At 44.2% G+C, this 17643-nt stretch overlaps 1 protein-coding gene across 1 annotated transcript in view; it reads right to left on the bottom strand.

Annotated features, from left to right (window-relative positions):
- Positions 1-17643, bottom strand: part of FRMPD2 (FERM and PDZ domain containing 2) — a 131448-nt gene that overhangs the window by 25309 nt on the left and 88496 nt on the right. The window contains exons 31-37 of the mRNA XM_019555523.1: positions 15917-16091; positions 15021-15231; positions 11796-11833; positions 7986-8050; positions 6192-6350; positions 2645-2813; positions 1439-1527 (exon numbers count right to left, since the gene is read on the bottom strand). Coding sequence (XP_019411068.1) covers positions 1439-1527; positions 2645-2813; positions 6192-6350; positions 7986-8050; positions 11796-11833; positions 15021-15231; positions 15917-16091 — 906 coding nt within the window. The remainder of the gene's footprint in view (positions 1-1438; positions 1528-2644; positions 2814-6191; positions 6351-7985; positions 8051-11795; positions 11834-15020; positions 15232-15916; positions 16092-17643) is intronic.

The following is a 17643-nucleotide window of genomic DNA, read 5'->3' as shown; positions in this document are numbered from 1 at the left end:
CACACACTCAACCCCCCCCAAAAAAATTTCTCCCTCCACCTATGATTGTGAGACATGTAACAGAAAAAGGGGAAGGGGGCAACCAGCAAAACCCAGAAGCATGAGAAACACCCAATGTAGCACAGACATAGCTGTTCCAAGATCATCCCCAGCCAGTGGCTGCCCAACCTCTTCCTGAACACCTCCAGTAATGTAAAGTCCACAACTTCCATAGACAGTCTATTCCACTGCCTCACTATTCTTATAGTGAAAAAGTTTTTCTAGATATCCAATCTAAATTTACTTTGTTGCAACTTCAAGCCATTGGTCCACATCCTCCCTTCTTCTGCAGCAAGAGGGAAAAGGTACTTTCCTTCTTTATGACAGTCTTTCAAATATTAAAGACTACTATCAAGTCCCCTCCTAAGCACCTTTTCTGCAAGCTGAACATGCTTAGCTCCCTCAGTCCTTCCTCATCTGACTTGCTTTCCAAGCCTTTGATCTTCTTTGTTGCCTGCCTCTGGACCTTCTCCACCTTCTCCATGGAGCCCAAAATGGGGAGCCCAAAACTGCACATACTACTCCAGGTGAGGTCTACCCAGTGCTCAGTAGAGGCACTATCACTTCCCATGTCTTGGACCTAATGTTTCTATTGATGCATCCCAAAACCACATTTGCCTTTTGTGCAGGTGCATAACACTGCAGACCCATGGCTGGGGCCAGTCTCCATGGAGACCCCAGTCACAGCTGTGCTGTGACAGCACAAGGCTGGGGTTGCCATGGAGACCCAGCTGTGCTGGCAGGGCGCAGGGCAGGGGGCTGCTCCGGAGCCTCTGGGAGTTTGGTCGGGGCCAAGGCAGAGCCATGATCTGCAGCCTGCCTGCTCCAGGCGGGGGCACACAGGCAGCAGATCATGGCTCTGCCCCAGCTCCTTGCAGTGGTGACAGCGTGTTCCCACACTGGGGCAGAGCCGCTATCACTACCTGCATGCCCCTGCCTAGCGCATGCAGGCTTCAGATCGCAGCTCTGCCCTGGCCCTGGACCAAGCTGCCCCCACTGCAAGATCCCAGTGGCTTCAGAGCAGCCCCCTGCCCTGCCTCCATGACAACCCAACCTTGCATTATCAGAGCACAGCTGTGGCTGGGGTCTCTATGGCCCCAGCCATGCAGGCAGGGGCTGCTGGGAAATGGAGTTCACGATCAGGTAGATCCAGCCCACCAGCCAGACTTTGCCCATACCTGGACACTAATCACATGTTCACATATTATTTTTTCTACCAGATCCCTGCCTTATTACAAAGTGCTATCAGCTTTACCATAACACATTTTCCTGATCATGGCTTATTCTCCACTAGCAAGTTGTAGTCCCTTAATTCATTAATCTGTATTGTACCAAGTCCATTCCAGGAAGACAGATGCAAATACATTGTCAGATAATTTCTAGACATGTCCTGCATCACCTTGCTGCACATCTGAGTAGATTGCTCTTCCTTTCCTTTGACAGTGAAGTTGGGCCAGTCTCCAAGGCCTCGCTCACCACCACAGTCATCTGAAAGCAGGAAAGTGGCATCATAGAAAAATGTCTCTACAACCAAAGATTCACACCTTCTGTGCCCCTGGCCTGCAAACTCCACCAGAGGCAGAAGCAAACTCCCCTTGCCCAGGTGCTCTATAGGAAAGATGACCTGGAGTGCTCCAAAAGAGACAAACCCAGCTTTGTTTTCTGGCAAACCCAACCAGAATACCACTGGGTTTTACTGGCACATGAGGATATTATTTGAACCACCCTACACCAGTCCAACCCAAAAAGGGTGCACAGGCCCCATATTAAAGATCACCTTTCCCTTCAACTTAGAGAAACTCCTAGCTCCAGTAAGAGTTTTGCCACAAACTGTAGCAAGACCAGAAATTTGCTTGGGCTGTTTATGTGGATGCTTTTGCCCTTTGTGCCCCACTTGGCCCTGTACCCAATCTGAAGGCAATCTGGAGGAGTTAACCCCTTCCTTCCTGGCCCATGCCCAAAGCAGCTCCTTAGCCCATTGGAGAAGAAGCTTTTAAACACATCTCAAAGACTGGGCATGTACCTGCCACGGGAACCTCAGTTCCAAAGGACAAAGGAAGAGATAGGAATGATTAAATAAGCAGCTCCCATTATCTGACTCAGCTTCCCAGTCATGACTTGTAGGGGCTCGTTGCTCCCAGCCTGGCTGGGCAGCCCCCCCTGCCCATTCCTCGGTCCTCAACTGCCACCAACTGCTGCACCTTCCTGCGGAAGCGTCTCCCTGGGTGTCTGTGACATCACTGTCAGGCTCCCCCACAGCCCCATGGCCCAGCTGGTGTTAGAAACTCTTATTTCAGGAAGGAGCCTTTCACAGGTAACATAAGCAAAGCAAAATAGGCGCCCTTGAGGAAAAATTATCCAGTGAATAGCACACAAGCTGGGAACTCAGAAGACCAAAGCTGACTTGTCTGTCCATGCAGTAATTTCCTGTGTGACCCAGGGCAAGTCACCCAAGGCTAGATCCACACAAAGGGCTATGAGGCTAAGACATGATTTTATTCATTTAAACAGGAGTGACTCTGAAGTCAATGGTGTTATATCAGTGCTATTAATGGGAGATTCAGGTGCAAGTAACAGACTCCCACTTCAGTGCAGTGGGTTTTACCTGACTGTGCTGCTGTGCTCAGGGGGGAAGATGTATTGCTGTGGCTGCCTGAAGAAGCCTGGTGCAAAGCTGTGCTTCGGCAGACCGTGAGCTGAACAGATCCTTGAGCCTGGCGGAGAAGGTCTACCACCATGCACCGTGGCAGACCAGACACCGATGTCCTATTCACCTGGCAATCACAGAAACAAATGCCTTTAAATTCCTATGATGACAGGGGTTTTCATACCATGCAGTATCCCTGAGCATGTTTTATGCACTGAACATTAATCTCCTACATTTTGAATGTCTGTTTTCCCTACCATTTTAGCAACCTCCTCAAACTTCTCTCCTATTTTGGGCATTATGTTGTGAGGATCATGGAATAATTTTGTCTGCAAGAGTGTATGCTTGCATACGTGTAGCAGTAAGAAAGATGCTCTTGTGTAGAACCAAGAGGCCAGCACTCACACTCCAGGAACACAACATTTTCAGTTTTAAACTTTTCTCTCCTTTCCAAAAGGAAAAAAAAAAAGGGAGAGGATGAAGGGGGTGAAATATGAAGAAAAAAAAATGGATTTGATTTCTTCAGCTTTTATTTGTCTCATATGTCATCCTTAAGAGAACAGAATAATTTCTAAAACAGGAGGACAAAACAACTTAAACGGGAACTAGAAGGGAAGGCGAAGAGGAAGGGAATGGGGCAAAGGAGAAGCAGCAGCAGCGTGGACTCAGCTTCCAGCTGCCAGGACAATTCCCTACCAACTGGAAGCTGTGCCTATGCCACAGCCAGAGAGAGACTTGGGAGTGGGGGAGAGAAGCAGCAATGGCAAAGGCACAGCTAGAAGTTGCCTGGCCTCAGCACAGCTCCTCTCTGGTTAGTGCCAGCATGGGCGTATGCAAAGCCCTTGGGCTTTGCAGGGTGGGCTCCAGGAGCTGGATCCAGCCCAGGGACTGTATGCTGTTGACTCCTGCCTTAGGCATATAGGGCCCAAACCATTTAGGGCATTCTAGGTCAAAACCAGCACCTTGAATTGCACCCAGAAAGCTACTGAGAGCCAGTGAAAATGCTGGAGGACTGTGGAGATCTGCTCCTGTCAGAAGGCAGGCTGCTATATTATACACCAGCTGCAGCTTCCAGATGGTTTTCAAGGGGCCTGTGTATGGCACATTGCAGTAGTTTGCCCTTGATGTTATAAAGGCATGGATAATGGTGCCAGATCCAAATCTAAAAGGATCACAGTCTTCTCCCTAATGGAGCTGGTGAAAGGTGCTCCTAGCCATCACTACCACCTGAAGATCCAGGAGCAGCACAAGGTCCAGTATTTTCTCAGGGTTGCAAATCTGAGTGATAAGAGAAGGCTGAAACCCATCAATGATACATTTCATAGACATTAGGGCTGGAAGGGACCTCGGAAGATCATTAAGTCCAGCCCCTCGCCCAAAGGGCAGGAAGTCAGCTGGGGTCATAGGATCCCAGCAAGATAAGCATCCAATTTGACCAAAGTCAAGTTGTCAACCTCCACCATCACTATTGTCTTGTCTGATTTCAGTTTCAGCTGCATCAAATCCCCAACTGCAGCCAGGTGCTGGGAAAGGACTGAGATTGCAAGGCCAGGGTTAGATGAGGGAGAGAGCTAGAGCTGGGACACAGCATACTAATGGCACCTCACTCCAAATCTCTGCAATCTCACCTGGCAGCATTCTAATAAAAGGGTTAGTCTGTGTGTCTGTTTGCCTGTCTGCAATGCTTTTGGCCAACTGCACATGCACCACCAAGAGGGCAGACAGGGATTGGCTGGGCAGCCTGGACTGCATGGGTCCAAGTTTGCATTACTGCTGTGAAAATGGCAGTGGGGAGCACGCCCCGGGGATCCCAGCAGTGAGGCTTCCCTCTCTGCCCGCCTTCCTATCTGAGGGCAAAGAGTGGGTCACAGTAGTGGCATCCCCCACACCGCCCAGTCCTGCCACTTGCCAGGACAACCAGCAGGGAGGGGGAGGTGGTGGGCAAGGAGGGAGGGAAGGGGGAAGGCAGGCAGATGTGGGTCAGGTGCATGTGGAGTGGCAGGAGGCACAGCCCCCCAAAATTCACTTTAGCCCCCTGTATCCACCCCTCCTAGTGCTGGTACCTGAATTCAAAGGCGTGGCATGGGGCTCCTGGCCTGAGCTGGCCTGGCCCCGTGCACGGCCGCAGGGGCACAGGTCAGCAGCAGCTCCCTGCCGGTCTGTACCATAAGGGCTGGCGGGGAATGAGATGGAGCCGCAGGTGGCTGGGTGGGGAGGGCTGCCTCAGTGGTGGAGAGTGTGGGAGGGAGAAGGGTCTGTGAGGGGAAGGTATGTGGCTGGGCGGGGGTGTAGGTGTGTATGTGTGTGCACGCATCTATGTGCATACATCCGTGTGTGTGCACGTTTGTGTGTGTACATGAGTGCTTATGTGTGCATGCATCTGCAGATCCTCTGTGTGCGTGTGCATGCATCTATGAGTCTGTGTGCATCTGTCTGCATGCATCTGTGTGTGTACATGTGTGTGTGTGTACGCGCACGCATGCGTTCATGGCAGGTACAGTGTATTTGTCTCTGTGTCCATGTGCAGAGAATGAGTAGAATGCACACCTGTCAGCATGTGTGCTTGCATGTGTCTGTGTGTGCATGTGTCTGTGTTCATGGCAGAGAAAGTGTATTTGTGTCTGTGTCCATGTGCAGAGAGTGAGTAGACTGCACAATCACCTGTGTGTGTGCATGCATGTGTGTGTTCATGACAGGAGGGAGCTTGTTTGTCTCTGTGTGTCTATGTGTAGGGAGTGAGTGAGTAGAGTGCACACCTGTCTATGTGTCTGTGTGTGTCTGAGTGTGTGCATGTCTGTGAGTGTGTGCATATCTGTGTTCATGGCAGGAACAGTATGTTTGTGTTTGTGTGTCCATGTGCAGAGAGTGATTGAGTACAGTGTGTGCCCATCTGCATGTCTGGGTGTGCGTGCATCTGCTTGTGGGCGTGTATCTGCATCTGTGTATGTCTGTGTAAATGTGTGTCTGTGTGGAGTGCAGCCCTGGCCAATGGCTCCCCCCAGCTTCCCACTGCCAGGCTCAGCTCCATGCTGGAGCTCAGAGTTTAGGAAGACTAGTGCTGCCACTGGCCCCAGGCAGCACCGGCACTCTTGTGTCATCCCACGTGCAGATCTGGGGGCCTGCACCCCTGGGAGGGCTGTAGGAGAGAGCCACTGGTCAGGGTTGTGCTCAGAGCCGCTCTGTCACTGGTTCTCCCGCTGCCAGGCTGAGCTCCATGGGGCTGGTGGAGACACTCGAAGCACAGCCCTGGCTCTTCCCCGTTCCCGCCACTGGGCTGTTTCGAAATTCAAAACATTTCTAGTGCCCTTATTTCATTTCAAAGCCTTTTGTTTTGTTTCAGTTTCACGGTTTCAAGCTCAAAATGCATCAAAACAGCTTTGAAACAAACTTGCATCGACATTTCATACAACCCTAATGGTCAGTGTCTGGTTAGAACTGCATAGAATGTAACATTGATTAAGACTCAAGAATAAATAGAGACCAAAGTAAAGAAGGCAAACATTACCTTTAGCAAGATGTCACCAACTTGAAGCCTCCCATCAAGATCAGTGATACTGCCTGGGCTGATGGCCTTTATTAGGAGAACACCATTTCTGTCCCCTACCAGGGCAAATCCTAGGTTCCCATTTGCTGTTTTCTCCAACTCAATATTGATTATACCGTTCTACAATAAAGACAGGTCTGGTTCAAAATGGGATTAAGTTCAGTGACCATGTGAAATGGTGTAGTAATAACTGGGTATTTTCAGGCACCTTTAACCCCAAAGAAGACCACCACTTTTCACAATCCTTACTAATTATATGAATTATAGGACAAAATCTTCTCTTGCACAGACCTGCAGGGCTTCTGGTGATTTAAATGGGAGTTATGCATATGTACCAAAGGGAAGATATTACATATATGCATACATAAAATTATTAAAAACAATTAAAGCTGCTTGAGGGGGGGGGGAACCTCACAAAAGTCTTTAAAGCAAGAACTGCCTTTAACACATCAGATACACTACTTTCATTGAAAAATAAGTCCCATTCACCTCCTATTTATAAAGTTTCTATTCTCCCCTGCAAAAATAATGCACGAATCTTGGCCTTAACAACTCTAGTATACATTTCTGTTTGTCATTTGTATGCTGTTGGGTTGTACAGTAAGTTTCTTTCCTAGGCAGAAACCTAAAAGCAGAGTTAAAGTTTAATGAACAAATGTAATGCCATAGAAATATTTATACTTTATTCCTGAAAAAAATATTAATAATATATTGATCTTAAAACATCCTTGCTAATATTGAAACAATCAAATGCATTCCAAAAGGGCAAAATGTTGCTCTTCAGAAGAACTGTAATGATTGCAGTAATAAGATGCAGGAATACCCAGTTCTGGCAACTTCCTCAAATGAAAGTCAGTCATTCCAACTTCCCCTTTGGTTTGCTGGTCTGACTTTAATGTGAACTCTCAGAAGCAATTTTTAATAGAGCACCAGCTGTATAAGGCCAGCAACTACACTACAATAACACTTCATCCTGCAACCAGGCAATTTCATTTCAGGGCTGCTTTACAGGCCTGGTATTTTTCCACAAATAAAAGAAATTGTAGTAAAATGCCAAGAGTTTCAAAATACTGTGTGTTTCTGTGTGATGATTTGGGGATGGGAGGAGGTATTAAGAAAACCTGACACTGTAGAAATCTATAATTTTGAAAATATCACCACTTTATTTTAATGTTAAAGCCATTTCATTTCAGACCAAAATGTGTCTAAAAAGCCAGTTTCTTTCACAAAATGTCCCTTCTAACAATCTCATAACAAAGTAAATAAATTGCAAGTTTCAAGAGATTCTTTTTGAGTTTCATTCTGAAAAGATTTCATATGCCTAGTTACATTTATTTCCTCCGAGTCTCCTGCCGTACTACATCTATTAACCATGATGCATTCCTTCTAAGTTAGAGCTTGAAACTGTGAGCTATTAAGGGGAGCTGGAGACAGTTACATCCCAAAGGGAGCTTCCAAGAGGACACTTACTATATCAGTTCTGCTTCTGTTACACAATTAATAACACGGTGATATTATTCATAGGAAAACAGCAGTGGAGGAGCCCCATCCTCTGAGGAGCTTAGCAACCCCCAAGCCAAAGAAAACTGAGGCAGTTCAGCAGCACATAAACACTACCCTAATACCTCACGTTTGCTAAAGCAAAAATAAATGCATTCAGCATAACTGTAGAAAACCTCACTGCAGAAAATAAAATCTGAGTCAAACTCCTTTTGGCAAACAGACTGCTTGCTACTTGATAAAACAATGACTTACCTGGTCATTTGCTAATTCCAATGTACTTTGTTCAGCACAGCAACTATCTTCCTCTGAGTGTTTGGCTGAAAAAAGCAGGACACTTTTTTTTTTAAAGTAGTAAGTTTTAGAGTATAACATTGGACATCACAATATTAGTAGAAACAATACAAATTGTCCTAGATTTCACACACAAAAAATCCCACCAAAATCTTGACTGTGCTTGGTTTGTTTGTTCTGTTGCTCCTCTTCAACTATTAACTGAACCTGTTTCTGGCATCTCCTAAATCCTTTTACCTCTCAGATAACAGTTTCCCAGGCAAGGTTTAAAGCTTCATGCTCAGAAATGTTAACTGGACAACAGGTAACATACAAGTGTTCTTTGATAGCCCAAGGGAGGTAGTTCTGCTTACTAATAATTAATCTTTTCATTTACTGCCAAAAGCACCTGTAGACTTTTTTTTCTTTTAAAGAGATAGCACAAAACTTCGCATTTCAGGCTCTGTAAAGTGATATCCTTACTGTGGACTGGGTAGATGTTGTTCTACAAGGCTAATGTTTTTATTTGAAAGAGTTACCTGTATCTCAGCAAGTGGCCCTAAACCAAAAACTGGTAGATTTACTATAACTGATAGGCCTCCTACTAAATTTCATGTGTGTGAGGGAATGTTACCTTGGGCCAAGTTTAACAGACTAGGTAGCAGAGCTCCTGGATTGTGAATAATATCACTGTGTTATCCTGGATTGTAATCTCTAGCCTGAAGACTGATTGTGTTACTTTAGATGAGACTTAATGTTCTTAAAATGTCCTTCATTTTCCCTAGTTGCACAATTCTTTCATAACTGACAGGGACATTCTGCAGTTTAATCACTGCAATTAATGTTATTTAAAATGATGGCAAAGATCGGATGATACAGTTAAAGTTACCTGGATATGACTGTAGTCATGCTGGGTCAGTTTGCTAGGGGAATGAATAGTGTGTAGTTATGCCTATGCATGCAGGCAATGTGTATTTCCTGGTTTCGTGGCTTTGAGTTACCAATAATTGTCCCTTACCAATCATAGCTAGTTTTCCCAAAATGCTTTTTATGTCTGAATTATATAAAACAATAAATGTTCTATTAGGCTAGCACAAGGACTCCCTCTAGTAGTTCCAATGTTATTTTATTTTTTATGTAACAATAGTAGCATATATAGAAAAGGATTACACCCTCAATGTCATTAATGCTCTAAAAGAAATGTATTATAGTTTTTAAAAATGTTTTTCTAACCATTTTGGATTATAAAAAGAACATGCAATGAAGGGGATGAAATTTATTGCACTTTTATATTAATAATAAATCTATGCAAAGGATCAACAATAAATGGTAATCTGTTGGTTCTGAAAACGTCCTGAGAATAATCATCAAAAACTAATTTCTCAGTAATATTCATGAAATTTTGGTCCAGAAGTGACTACTTCAACACCTTCATCAATTAGGTTTTATTCAACTGGCCAACAGAAATAAAACTACCTAACTTAGGTCTAGCCCACATTCAGGTCAAGTCTAAACTACAGAATGGTACAGCTTGGGTAGGAGTGTGGGAAAAAAATCCTCCCTAACCTTCACAATTTGCACCTCCTACATCTTGCACTAGTAAACTCCTAATAGGATAAACTACCACTTATTTTTTGCACCCATTTAATTATGTAAAACCTTTGGCTTGACATGTTAAAAGAGCAGGGAACTCCCTGATGATGAGCAGAGAGAAAAAACAGCCCAGAGTCAATGAAAACTCCAGGATGCAGACACACAATACAATTACTGTGGGGCCAAAAGGTTGAGTATTACCACCTTAGACCATTGCCTATGAGAGCTTATGCCTCTCTGAACCAATTAGTCTCCAAGGTGTCACCCTGACTTGATTTCACGTTTAATTGACAGCCCTACTCTCAACTATAATCTTAGTCCAATGAAAGATCTCAAATAATACATAATACCTATATTTCATCTGGACTATCACAGCTCAGCAACGCTACATCATTAAGATAGCCCCAGAGATGGGAGCCTCACCTACCATGGAGCATTGATCTGACTTGTCTAAGTTCACCAAGTCTTTCACCTCCCCTCCCACTAAAGTGTTTTAAAACCTTAGGCTAAGGGTGGGTAAAATACAGGCCATGGGCTGGATCCAGCCGACCATCTAATTGGATTCAGCCCACAGTTGCCCCCACAGTGTTCCACATGGTGCCTCCTTGCCTTCTACCCCGCTGGGAGCTGGAGCCAGAGCCCCATGCATTAGTGCAGGAGCTGCCTGGCTGAAGCTTTGCCTCTGCCCAGTCATGCAGGAGGGACAAGAGCAAAAGGAACAGCCACTGCTGGAGGTGGGAGTAGCTAAGCAGCATCAGGGCAGCAGCAGCAGCACCGGGAGCAGCCCTGTTGGTAAGCTGTATGTGCTGGCCAGAACCAGGGCCAATGGGCACAGGCGGGGTGTGTTGTGGGATGCCCTAGGCAGAAGCAGATGGGGTTTGGCCCCTACAGAGCACCATAGGGGTAGCCATGGGCCATACCACCTGAGCAAGCTCTGCTGCACGTGTCCCCAGGGGTGTGCAGGGAGTGAGATGTGCCTCTGCCCAAGCCCCAGCCCTGCACACCCCTGTCCACAGAACTGGTGCTGTGCCTCAGCCCCAGCCCTGGCTCTGCATGGTCTCTACCCCATGATCCCACAGTCTTCATGGAGACTGGCCAGGAGCCACACTGGCAGGGCACATGGCTGCGTGGGTTGGGGAGCTGCCTCTGAAGCTGAATCTGGAGTCATGGGGTAATCACAGTGCAGGGCTGGGCCCCAAAGCAGAGCCGTGATCCACTCCCTGCATGCCTCTGCCCATGGAACCAGCACCCGTCACAGGGGTGTGCAGGCAGCAGATCTTGGCTCTCCCCCAGGCTTTCACTGCTCTGCAATCTTGCCCCACAATCCTGACCTCACCCTCCCATCCTGCTCCCAAACACTGCCCACAGCCTCATCCCACAAAGGGAATGTGTACCCTCATCCCACGCTTGCCTTAGACTCATAGGTACCTATACACATGCTTAAGTCTGCTGGAGTGCTCCAATTAGAATGCTCCAAGATGCTGCAGCATCACATGTATTCAGTGTCCCACATTTCAAAATAGCAGTGGAGCCACTATAACTAAAACTTGTTGAATGAGCTTTAGACAAAGCACCTCATGGCCATTTTGAAATGTGGGACATTGAAAACACGTGACGATGTGGCATTTTAATTAGAGCAGCTGTCTGGGAGCTGATTTAATTAAAACATGCCTCCCCCCCACTAGCTCCCCTTCACCTCAGAGCATGTGTGTGGATACTCATTGTTTGCAAGTGTGGAAATATTACTCACTGACTGCCCATATGATATAATTTTGAAAACCTGTAATAGGTGCAGGTCATATTGTAATATGCACATAGTTCTCTATTTGTGGAAAATATTCAAAACAGCAATCTTGGTGAATTTTTTTGGAGACTGAAATTTGTTCATCTAAAACTTTTATCCAATAATTATATAACAAACATTCATACAAAGTCAAATTCTGGTCTTAGAGCATTCAAACATAGGTTAAACTCCTTGAATGAGCTATTTTCCTTCCACATAGTTCATGTATTGTCACTCATTTTGTAAACTAGTGCTTAATTTACTCATACCAGGGGCATGATTTCAATATAAATAATGCATAAGATATTGCAAATTATTCATTACATTTTAAAAGTGCAATATATCAACACTTTATCCTGTTTCCAAATTCAGGCCTTGCTGTGTCCCATAAATAAAATATAATTACGATTACTTACTATTTTGCTGCTCTATGGGAACCACTGGATTGCCATTTCTGCAAAAAAAGGAAATGTTTGGACAATTAAGAACTCCATGATTTGAAAGCAGGTATGAAAATGGTATTTTTTAAAAAGGCTATAGTTCCATGTATTATTATATTTCTATAATATGGTTATTTTTAAAGTTATATTTTTATACTTAGGGCACTCAGCATCTAAAACCCCTCAGAAACCTTAGGAAGGGCACTTCATCCTCAAAAGCTTGTCAGATACCTCTCCCTACTACACACTTGATCTAGTAAAAGATCACTAACATCCTCGCTTATTAATAAGTGTAAATCCTTATTCTGCATTTGTACCACAGTAGAACACTACAACACTAGAACCTGTTATACCATTGATTCCAATATGGGACTTCTAGACAGTACATATTAAGTATTTTGCTGAATCCTACCTCAGTTGCCCATCTGAAAATAGAAATAATGACCTCTCATTTCATTTACCATTCATCTAGCTTGTCTGTTCAGATTGTAAACTCTTAGGCTAGGAACAGAAATTATACATAAACCGGTATAAGTGATTAGAAACTGATTCAGATCTGTAACACAACAGAAGTTCAGTACACATAAACCACTTTCAAAATGGCAAAACCTGGTTTAAGATAAACCTGGATGGATGTAGTATCAGACATAACTGATTTAGGTTAAATCACCTTATTGAACTTTCGACCCAGATCCCCTCCAGATTCAAGTTAACTCACAATCCCCCAGTATCCCAGGATGCTTTGCACCTGCCCCGCAACCTGCCCCCCTTGCAGAGTGGGTGGACTAGCCATAGCCCAAGCTATCTGCTCCAGCCACGCAGGGAGGCGTGCTCTAGAGTCCCAGCTGCACCCCCCAGCTTTCTGGCCTGAGTCACCACAGGCACGTGGCTGCATTTCCGGAGTGAATGTCTGTTCACTTGCTTACTGGTTCAATCGACAGAGCTTAGACTAACCTGTGAAGAAAAGATTGAATTAATTCAGCCTTGGGCTTTTTGATCGTCTGTGCTTAGCCCTAAGATCAGGAATGATCTCCTATTATGTGAGGCTCCAGCTCCTAATAGTTGCTACTATAACATAGTGAATAAATAACAAATTATCCGACCTTCATTAAAATCCTTTCAGTTATGCTGTAACCAGAGCTCTATTGTTAGCTTTAGTTATGGAGTAAAACTATCTAACCAGCTTTAGTTATGAAGTGCAAACTTGGTTTATATTATTTGGCTTTCTACCTGAGATCATTAGGAGCTGTTTCTCTGTACCAAGCCAGGGCCTGTTTATCAGACTGTGTGGCAAAACAATTCCAAAATACCATCAAGACCTAATGAGAGAAGCCGCTAATTGCAAATAATTGATCTACATTATGGATTGGCTTTCTGGTTGAGAAAAATATAACCAAGGTTGGCTCTTTTAAGTTACATGAGTTCTTAGACAAAGGGAAATCCTTTCCTATAACTGGATGTCAGAAAGTACAGCACAGTTTGGAGCAAATCCCCATGACAGGGGAATGAAACAGAGCCATGAAAGGAGGATTGTAAAACCCTGATCTGCCTCAGTATTGACATACCCACACTTACGCACTGACAAAGAGATTGCCTTATCATCAGTGTCATCTGGCTGCAAAGAGCATTGCCCACACCATGTGCAGACTTTAGACTGGCCTCTGAGCAGGACTGTCTTCTTCAGTGAGGAAACCTTGTTCATGCATTGCACATATAGCTTGATATTGTAAATGCCTTCAAGTGAGTCAGAGATTTGTATTTCAATTAATGTAGTAGCAGCAGTGATATAACCAGAGATGGGGGAACCAGAGGGTTATAAAGGCAGGTCTTAGTAAGCTAATAAAGATGTTCTTTTTAGTTACATTTTACATGGGCCTGAACCATCTAAATCCCAAATACAAATTACCCAGGATTCTGAGAATCCAAACTGCAGGGTTCACTATCACTGCCTTAAGGCTATAATAATTACTTCATATTACCAGTGTCCTACTGCAAGTTGGCATGCTGGATTTTGCCACTCACTTGTGTGCTTATTTAATGGTTAGTCTTGGATGTGCTCATGTATGCTTCAGATGATGTAGTAAACTGCCTGATTAATTCACATCTTTGTCCTATCCATTATTCCTCTACTGGGCTGCAGCAGACTATGCCTCATGGTCATCAAATATGGTTAACATGTCCCTGAAAACCAGATATTAGGAACAGAAAGCTTGTCACTGACTCCCTGCTGTACTTTATGGCTGAAGTGCCTCCCTGGCCAAATTTATCTTTATAAAACAATTTGCATACAAAATATTGCAAAATATTCCATAGAAATTCAGTCATAAATGGAGATTTAAAGGTCAGTATTAGAGACCTATTTCATTTTTCTAAATGCTTTTTTGATAACACAGCATGCAAGTATAAGAAGAAATGACTGAACGCAACACAGTTTGCTAGACCAGCTGCCCCAGGGCTCTGTTTTAAGTAACCTTTGTACTCTTGGCATTTCAGGACTAATGGGGGCCCATTCAGCCCCTGGAACAACTTACAGCACTCTCTGGATTACTCTAAACTTTGCTGGATTGTTAAGAGGCCCTGGAGGCTGCTACACCAGCTCTGAGTAGATGATACACACTGCAATTCATTATGCCCTTTAGTGGGCAGGGTAGGATTGGGTAGCAGAGAGTCAATTATAACATCTTTAACCCATCTGAAGATTTCATTGAACCTTATATCACCATTTTATGACACATCAGACATGGCAGTAGTAATACAGAAATATTAGACACGTCATGACATAAAATTAAAAATACAAATCAAAATTAGCTGAAAGAAAAATTTAGCACAATGAAAAAAATTGCAATATTGTCCCCATGGAAAAATTTGTCAAAATTGGTACAGTTTGGAAAAAATGTGGTTTTATGCAAATAATTATTCCTGATTAAATTTTGTTTTGGGAAAAGTATTCTACCCAGCTCTGTGTGTATAACAATCAAGTATACTTATGTTCACGTATCATTGCTTATCGTATCAATGACTTACTTCTAATATCATAGTCCCTCCACCCATCAGGGAGCAACTGAATAGTGGAGCAGGAGGAAAAAGGGGGGAGCTGAAACATAAAAAGGGCAAAAGAAAGAAGCGGATAGGCAATGGGAGCTCCGCCTTCCTCTAACCTGCAAAAACATCTTTAAAATAAACACCAAAAGTCAGATTTACCTTGTTGCTTTGATGTGGACATACTGGCTTGCAGCTTCAATTGCTCTTATGGCTTCATCCAGGTTGATGCCCTCAGTCCGCAACCCACAAATGTAGACAATCTGGTCGTGTGGTTGCAAACTGCCTTCTATACTGGCAGGAGAACCAGGTACTATCTCAAGAACATAGATAGCATGTAATTTGCTTCCAGCTCCTCCTGTCAACTTCAAACCTGGAATAATTCAAATCAGTACATTTTGGTGCAGTGTACTCTGAATTTTCATTAGCAGTGTTGTCTAGTCTAGTGGAACATACTCCCAAAGGAGGAAAGGGTAATTAAAAACTAGACTTGATAGGATTTTCCTGTATGGTCCCTCTGGGGCAACCTATGAACTGGAAGTTAGGCAAAGTAGAAGGCTTGGGAGCAGCCCCAAGCAGCTTGAAGCAGACCTGAGTCCCAACCCACACAGACAGTCACTTGAACAAGGCAATCTATCTCAAGTACTTATACAATTCTTGTCATCTGAGCATTCAATCACTTCACCATTTTAGGAGTATTTATCCTCCCAGCCATTGGTGAGGTAAAGCTGTGCTGTTATCCCTATTTTACAGATGAGAAACTGAGGCACAGAAACTAGTGATATGCTCACGGTCACAAAGAGAATCTGTAATGCATCAGGAAACTTGACACAGGTCTTCTAAGTCAAAGGCTAGTGCCCTGACCACTGGATGGATACTTTGTAGCTCAGATAAAAGAAATCAGTTTTTGGAGTCTTAATGTTGCTTCATGCATCTCCCCTGATAGTAGATAAACCACTATACTCCAAAGCCATTCTGAAGGGTAACACTGAAGTTGTCCAGGTAATAGTAACCTCTTACCACCAACAAAAAGGGCTATTTTTTTCTGTATCACGCACCTAATTGTCCATTGTCACCTTTTGTGAGTATAATTTCAGGAATATCATCCACTGTGACAGACGGATAGAGGTCATTGTTACCCCGTCCAACCACCAGGCTCAGATTGCAAGGACAGCTCTGTAGCAGTTTCAGGGCTTCACTGCATGGTAACACTGTGACATCAACTCCATTCACCTAATGACAAAAAATTAAAATGATGCCCTGGATCTTATTAACTGATAAAACATTTCTTCATTTACACAGCTCAGTAAATACAAATTTTGGGAAGTTCCCATTCTGGTACGATTGACTTATAATATTCATGGCAGTGAATATTTCAGTTAAGGCTACAAAGAAGTTTCTGTTTTGACATTTTATTTTCATGAATACACAACTTTCTGAAAAATTCTCTTTCTGAACTTAAATTTTCCATGCATTTTATCCAAATTTTCTCTTTGTGATATATAAAGAGCTGAACTTTTGTTTAGGGTCATAATCCTTTATTTTTTTAATATTAGACATGTCAGCTCTTTCTGATCTTATTTTTGCTGGAGTTCTTTTTGCATGACTGGCAACTTAGAAGAGTAAAAAGATTACATGTGAAAACCTGAGCAACTGAGGAAGAAGAAAATTTTATTCTAAATATTTAAAATGTTTTGTATTTTTTTTCAAGTCAAACACTTGCAGTGAGGACTGATGTTAACAATTCAAACACTTTCAGCATCTTCCATTTCAGGACTAAAAAATTCCAGTCCTTCATTCTGCCAAAGATCGTTATAAATAGGCTTTATCTGTAAACAAGAAAAGAAGTATATAAAGGGCACAATTCCACCAGCCTTTGCTGACCACTTTTACCATTACAATAATGTAGTTTCTTTCATTTACTTAATATAGAAAAGGAATTGGCATTTTTGTTGACTTTCATTTCTGCTGTTCATGGTAGGTGCCTCATCCTACAAGCCCTTCTGTCTGTGACTAGTCTTACTAATGTTAGAGGAGAGATTTCATCAGGCTAGTAGCTCAGGGTTGCCAAACCAAGACATTTTTTTTTACTGACAGTCTGAAAACTTTTTACTGAGATACGTTTTACATTATACCCTCTGCCAAGGCCTAAACAAGGGCTTGTGTGAGAGGGGAGGCAAGAGCCCCACCCAACATGCCCCCAGTTCCCTCCCAATGAGCCCCGATACTTGCCACAGGGGAGGAGACAAGCGACAGCTGCAGGGAAACGCCGATGCAGGCTCGGAAGTTTCAGAGCTCCCTGAGCCTGCAAATTGGTAAGCCCCAGAGGCGAGGCCTCGGAGAAGCCCAGACTGCTCAAAGAGCAGCTGGAAGAGGAGTCAGTTGGGCAGAGGGAGAAACGCTGCACACCGGCTGGGAGACGCAGGTAGCGGAGCCAGGTGGCAGTAGCCCCGAGAATGGGGAAGGAGGCCAAAGCATCAGCCGGGGAAGCCCAGCTGACAGACCAAGGAATTCAGGCTCTGGGAGCCAAGGATTGCTGGAGAACTGCAGCGGGGAGAAGTGGTCCTCCATTACCAGTCCGAGCGGAGCCTCAACAGCGGCAGGGAACTCAGGTACTGCGGTGGGGAGGGGCAATGAGCGACAGCTAAGCTCTGTGGGCAGCCTGACAAAGAAGGCGGAGCAGGTGCAGCTGCATCAGAGCCCTATGGAGAAGTGGCAAGTACCACCAGGTGGTAGGACCAGGAGTTATTAGCTCCTAATCAGAGGGATCCTGGAAATCAATCAG

This window comes from Crocodylus porosus, unplaced genomic scaffold (assembly GCF_001723895.1).
Source record: "Crocodylus porosus isolate Cpor-Errol unplaced genomic scaffold, CroPor_comp1, whole genome shotgun sequence".
In the NCBI taxonomy this organism is placed as follows: domain Eukaryota; kingdom Metazoa; phylum Chordata; order Crocodylia; family Crocodylidae; genus Crocodylus; species Crocodylus porosus.
This window is presented reverse-complemented; position numbering and strand designations above follow the sequence as displayed.